Source organism: Sylvia atricapilla, chromosome Z, assembly GCF_009819655.1.
Source record: "Sylvia atricapilla isolate bSylAtr1 chromosome Z, bSylAtr1.pri, whole genome shotgun sequence".
NCBI classification, from domain to species: Eukaryota; Metazoa; Chordata; class Aves; order Passeriformes; family Sylviidae; genus Sylvia; species Sylvia atricapilla.
Window position 1 is genome coordinate 82409412 of NC_089174.1, and position 6625 is coordinate 82416036.

Sequence of the window (6625 nt, forward strand, 5' to 3'; positions counted from 1 at the left end):
CCATGTCATCTGGAGCTGTAAACTCTCTGCTCCTTAATAAGACATATGTTATCATCTTAATAAGACACTGCTACTTTAGCTTGGTCCTCTGAAATGCTATCACAAATCATCCTACTTTCATTGCTCTCTAAACAAATGTGTCATTAGTTAAATTTTACTCTACCCATTTAGACATTACAGCTACAGTTGTCACGCTTATAATTAACTGTTAGGAATATCATCTTTGTTTTGTGAAGCCAGGCAAGTTGAAATAGTGAAGTTGAACTACTTTTGAAGTTCATGTAAAAGAACAAAAGAAAGCACCCAACTCAAATGTGTTATAAAAAAAAAAGTATTATTTAGATGTCTTAAAAAATATAAGGCACATTTTATAAAATCAAATAGCTATCCATCAAAACTTCGTTGCATATCCCCATACAAGATCATGTACTGGCAAATGTTAAGTAACAGTGGATAATCTCAACTAACATTTTATCCCAGTGCTAGCTGATAACAAGATCAGCTTGTCAACTCAAACAAGATAACATTGTAAGCTTTTGCAATGTTAGTATTTACAGCACAGTATCTTGGAAAACAATATATAAATTATGTTATGCCAAAGATATTAAGCAGTCTAATCCAAGATGGTGAAATGGGCTCTCCGCTACTTCTCTCTACGGCCTCACATGATGTTCATTGTAAGCAGGTACACAGAGCAAGATCCTATACACAATCTATTCAGATGCTTAATACATTACAGTTACAGTTAAACAAAACAGATTTTTCTGGTAATTAAAAATACCAACAATACTGCATAATATTCCAGAGACATTTTGTTTTTAAGCAACTTTTATATTCAACAAGAACGTCTTCAGCCATAACTCACTTCTAGGTCAGCAGCATTTTTGCACAGCATCTGAAATGTCTTTTTTATCCCTCCCCGTTTCCCCCGGAAGATCCATCTGCTTATCATTTCTACACAGAACAAGCAACTGCCAGTTCCAAATTCCGGGCTTCAATGCAATTAAAATGCAGAGGTGTTTCTTCAGACTCTCTTGTACAAAGTAAGTCTATTGTCACACATCCTTTCTTCAGCCGTGAGAAAACTTCACTTTTCTAAGATTAAACTCAGTAGGTTGATTTATTGGTCCTACTTGAGTTTGAAGAATAAGAACTTGATTTCTTGGGGTACCTGCTTGATGAGAGAGACACTTGCATCCTCTGCGTAGTTCTCACACTTCGGCAAAGAAGAGCATATTTAAGGTTGTCTCTGAAGTCTTTTGAAATATAATAATAGATGAACGGATCAATACAACTATTCAAAGTGGAAAGACACAACACAGTTATGTACCACACATACAGATGGCTCTGGCTGTAGGCTTTGAGGAGTGAATAATGCACAATAATCAGCACATTGCTAGGTGTAAAACAAATAAGATACATGGACAGGACAACAATAATGAGTTTGATTGCTCTTTTTCGTTTCTTCCCAGTGCTTACATCTATGATGGAAGCACTCAGGGTCTTAATCATTAGAATGTATGCAAGAGCAGTGATGATAGCTGGGATTAAGAAGAGTCCAGTTGCAAGTGAGAGAAAATAAATCAACATATCATGAGCCAAAACGTTTTCAGGCAACACATCATGGCAGGTTGTGATGTTAAGATTTGAAATATATGTCGTCTGATTAACAAGATACAATGGAATAGTGCCCAACAAAATCACTATCCAGATACCAATGGAGATGCCCAAAGCAATTTCTGATTTCTTTTTTGAATTCACTATGGGGTTCACCACAACCCAATACCGTTGTACACTGAGACATGTCATAAAGAGGATAGAACAGTACATATTTCCATAGAAAAACCCAACAAATACTTTGCAGAGACCTTCACCAAATAGCCAGTTATTGCCATTTAGATGGTATGAAATCTTCAGTGGGAACCAGACAACAAAAAGAAGGTCTGCCAATGCCAAGTTAACCATATAAATCACAGCTGGATGTTTCTTCTTTGTTCGGAAAAAGAAGACCCAGAGAGCCATGGCATTGCTTGGCAAACCAATTATAAAGACAAAGATATAAACAATGGGAAGAAAAACTGTAGTCAGCTTTCCTGTGAGGACTTCTGCTACAAATTCATCCACCTCGTATAACTCTTCAGAATTATTTGCAGTTGGAACCTTGAGGCCAATGAAACTTCTTCCTTTTGGTCTGCTGGTTCCATTATTTCCTAGAATTAAAAAAAAAAAAAAAAAAAAAAAAAAGTCGCTGTTATTGAAATACAGACTTTTTGCCCTTTTAAAAAATAAAACTAGACACAGTGATTTACTCTGAACATTTACAGGCAGCCTTATCAACAGAAAAATTAAGACTGATGTTCAAACACTTGATGATTTATCTTCCTTTTCTTTTAAATTTATTGTCCAAAAGACAACTTTTACCCCCACAAGAATTTAAAGATTTTACCAGAAACAAAAACACTTTCCCACATCACCAGTGATATTAAAAATGCCTTGTTAAAATGAGCTGTCAGGTTCTCCTACCACCTGAACAGCCACAGCAGAAACTGCTTCAATTACTCCAGGGCACCATTAGCTTTTCACACAGCAGTGCCAGATCACGTGAGTGCTGGGACTCAGAAAACTTCACAGCAGGCTAATTTAATTGCAGTAAAAGCTTCACCAGTTTAGATGGCTCAAAAATCAGCTATACAGTAAAAAGAGAGCATACTACCTTAAGACAAGCTAAAACTCAAAGTCAGAACACCGTGTCCAAAGCCATGCACAAATGATCTCAAGGGGCCCCCACACATTACAGTATATCTGAACAGAAATTTGAACACACTAACTCTTGTGCATGAAGTTGCAATATACAGTCCTCATCTGGGATCTCCTTCAAGAGAGATGCTCTCTGTGGTTTCTACTCGAAGTGCCATGTGGTAGAGCTGACAGCTACGACTGCTCCATATACAAACTCTTGTCACTTCACTTAGCTCTGCCTCTTCAAATGCTGTTAGAGCTCACAAACCATATGGGTGAGCCAGGTGCTCCCCACTGCTGAGTCCTGTAGGACAGACTTTGGATAGCTCAGTCCCTCAGCTGGAACATAAGAGTCTTTTTGAGTACCTGAACAGTGAACAGCCATAAAGAATGTTGAAGCATGGCCCCTTTGTTAATAAATAATTGATACATTTTCCAAATGAAAGAATGCTCACACCTTACATTTTAAAGAATTCTCATACAAGAAGTATGTAAATACAGAACTGTGTGTGGTTCCCAGTAGACTCCCCTAAGTAGCCCACTTTAGATAGCTGTTCCTTTCAAATTATAACTGCAAATGTCTGATGTACAGCATTAGACTCCTGCCTAGACTCTGCAACCTTTTGAAGATGTATAGAGAAACACACAAATATTGATACTCCTCAGAGTTTTGAATTAAGTTAACCCAGATCCACTTGAGCACTTGAATATCTCCAGGCCCAGGCAGCCTTCACTGGAAAACTGAGGGGCAAGAAAACTTTTTGCTTGTACAATGACACGGACAAATCTTTGCAGTAGACTGCATGAAGACAGAGGCTTAAATTATACTAACGAAACCATTATCCTAAAGCAAATTAATTCAAATGCCAAGTAGCCATTTCGGTCTATATGTGGTGTAATTACAACAAAGCAGAATTTTAAAAATTCTCCATTCAGACATTCAAGCTCCATGATAACATCAGCAATACTGTTCAAGACTGCAAAGTTTAATTATAATGCAGCAATCTTAGCTCCCTAAGCCAAGCTGTGAATATGAGAACCCATAAAACCAGCCTAAAGGTCATAGCTTACAGACATCAGATACTGAACTGATACTGAGCTAAGCAATGCTGATTTTCCTAGGCTTACAGCTCAAGCTGAGAAAGATCCTGGAGATGCTTAGAAACAGACCCTATATACCAAGTTGCTAGCAGTGGTCAGGATACAGTAAAAATGCACCATACAGTGCAATGTTAAGCACCTGTCCATCAGAAAGTGCTCGATGCAACCAAATTGCAGTCATGCTATTTTTGTTCTATTCCAATGACTTAAATTATTGTAAAAAACTAGAAGAGTAAATACTGGCTCTTTGCTCTTACTAATGTTTTGTGATCCCATATAAAACAATGCTTTGCAATTGAAGATCAGAGGTTAGGTAGGAAAAATAAAAGCCTGAAGTGATACTGTGAGATGTTACAGTAAGAGCTACAGTAAAATGGATGTTCAGATACCTGAACCACAGACAGGACTTTGTATTGCAAGAATGTCAGAACGGAGACAAAGATTTGTTTTATTCTACTTTGTAAGACATAGTTATTTCAGAGACCAACTCTTGTTTTTATTCTGACTTCAATTCGAGCCTCAAAACTTCTGATTACATACACTGGGCAGCTTTTTTCAGTCCAGCCTATACATATAAGGAGACAGTGTCCTGTTTCCTTGCAGTTTACACTCCCTCACCGAGCAACCAATCCTTTGTTAGGTATGTGCATTTCTACATCCTTTTCTTACTCTTTCACCACTTGCCGTTTTCCATAACAATCGAGCTCTTTTCCAAGACCAGTTTCACCCTGCTTGACTCACGTAAAGAGAATGCAGTTGACTTGCTAATCTGCCCACGGGAAAAGCGTACTCTCTCCTCCCACAAAAGACTGTTTCAATACCTTTGCCATTTGTCCAGAAGATATAAGCCACTACATACCAAACACAAGTTTATGCCTACCCTGCAGACACAAAAGTGACAGCAGCACGAAGTATCCAAAAATCAACCACTTTACTCATGGAAGTAACACTCCCAACAGGACTAAATTAAAGATTATACGGGGTTTTGGATCTTCAATATCTCTCCCTCTTCCCCGAGAACTCCAAATTCCTCACTCCGTCGAGGTCAGGCAATTAGGCTACTAAACGGCAGTTTGGTTTCAGGAACTCGGCTCTGAACAATTTGCAGCTACCTAGCATCTACCCCTTGAGAAAACATGACGTATGCTTGGCTTCAATAGGTATATGATGTATAGCCTATGTTTGGTTTCAATATTTACACAATCTTTACGCGTATGATTTTATTAGGTAAATAACCCTGGTATGAAATATGTAAGGACACAGGGCAAAGCCATATACAGATATAGCAATGCAGTTTATTAAAAAGGTGGTGAAAAATTAACTTAATGCAGTGAAATATTAATATGAGTGGCTTTTTAGGGTTTTTTTTCCCCTCAAACTGCATTTACAAGGCGACTAACTCACAGGACCAGCCAGAATGGTTATAAATGGAAAGAGAGTTAGATATAGTTAGACTGGATACTAGGAAGAAACTCTTTATGTGAGGGTGATGAGGCACTGAACAAGCTGCTCAGAGAAGCTGCGGATGCCTCATCCCTGGCAGCGTTTAAGGCCAGGCTGGACGGGACTCCAGACAACCTGCTGTAGTAAAAGGTGTCCCTGCCCATAACGCGAGAGAGGGAGTTGGAACCAGATGGGAAATTTACGGTCCCTTCCAAGCCGCGTCATTCATTCCACAGCTCTCTACAAGGCGGGAGAAGCCGAGCCCCACGCGTCCCACAGCCCTGCGGGGGCTTCACGCCCGTGAAGCGCTTTCCCTCCCCGCCGGGGAGCCCTGCCCGCGGGTCCCGGCAGCCACACCACCAACCCGCACGGGTTTTCCGACCCGCCCGACTCCGCAGAACCTGCCCCGTCCGCTCCGGGCTCCCCGAACCCCAGGCAGACCAGACACCTGCCCCGCCGAGCCCCCGCCCGCGGCTGAGGGGCGGCCGAGCTGCCCGCTGATCCCTCAGCTGCCCGCTGATCCCTCAGCTGCTCGCTGATCCCTCAGCTGCCCGCTGATCCCTCAGCTGCCCGCTGATCCCTCAGCTGCCCGCTGATCCCAGCCGAGCCGGCAGCTCACGCCGCTCCTCTCACCTGCGGCAGCAGCTTCTAACAGCGCACAGAACAGCAGCACCAGCGGCAGGCGCGCAGCCATCCTCTCGCCGCGCTCCGGCCGCCGCCACTCCCGCCGCGCTGCCGACCAGTTTCACCTGATACCTGAGCGGGGCGGCGCGGAGGGGGCGGCCGGGCTCAGGACCAGCCCCGCGGCGGGCGGGGCCGGCCCGGGCCCTTCCCTCACGGCGGAGGGTGGCCCCGAAATGGTGGCGGTGCTCGCCGCGGGGTGCGCGCCGCCCGGCGCGAAATGGCGGTTCCGCCGCAGCCCCCGCGGGCGGCGGGTCAGCCTCAGGCCGCGCCTGCCGCCCGCCGGCCGGTGCAGCTCCGGGGCCCGGCTCTCAGCCCGCGGAGCCCGTGGCGGAGCCCGCCGGTGGGCCCTGCCCGCGGGGCGCGCTGTTAGCGGGCCCCGGCTGCCCAGAACGGCCGAGCAGCGCGCCTGGAGCGGCCGCGGTCCGTGCCGAACCGCTGGTGCGGCGGAGCGGCGTTGCTCTGGCTCTGACAAGGCCCCGGAGCGTTTAGGGAGGGAGCGCGTTAGTCCGGCGGTCTCGTAACATACTGTCATAAACGTTTAAAGTGAAAAGTTTTAGTTCTGAGTGCGTAGATATGTATCCTATATGTTTCCATTTCCGTTTGTAACTTTGTACGTGTCTGTCATAAATGGTTATGTATCTCATAAGCGTTAATTCCA

General features: G+C 43.9%; 1 protein-coding gene across 1 annotated transcript; it reads right to left on the reverse strand.

Moving 5' to 3' along the window:
* Positions 1 to 320: 320 nt before the first annotated feature.
* Positions 321 to 6199, reverse strand: F2RL1 (F2R like trypsin receptor 1). The gene is made up of 2 exons (XM_066338402.1): positions 5917 to 6199; positions 321 to 2210 (listed from the first exon to the last, which is right to left on the reverse strand). The coding sequence occupies exons 1-2, from the start codon at positions 5975 to 5977 to the stop codon at positions 1108 to 1110; spliced, it is 1164 nt and encodes a 387-aa protein (XP_066194499.1). The 5' UTR covers positions 5978 to 6199; the 3' UTR covers positions 321 to 1107.
* Between the last annotated feature and the right edge of the window lie 426 nt (positions 6200 to 6625).

What these genes read in the sequence shown, in the direction of transcription:
- F2RL1 (XM_066338402.1), bottom strand. Translation starts at nt 5,977, where the DNA reads ATGGCTGCGCGCCTGCCGCTGGTGCTGCTGTTCTGTGCGCTGTTAGAA. An exon ending in GTTAGAAGCTGCTGCCGCAG is followed by an intron (nt 2,211 to 5,916) that starts GTGAGAGGAGCG and finishes TTTTAATTCTAG; the next exon opens with GAAATAATGGAACCAGCAGA.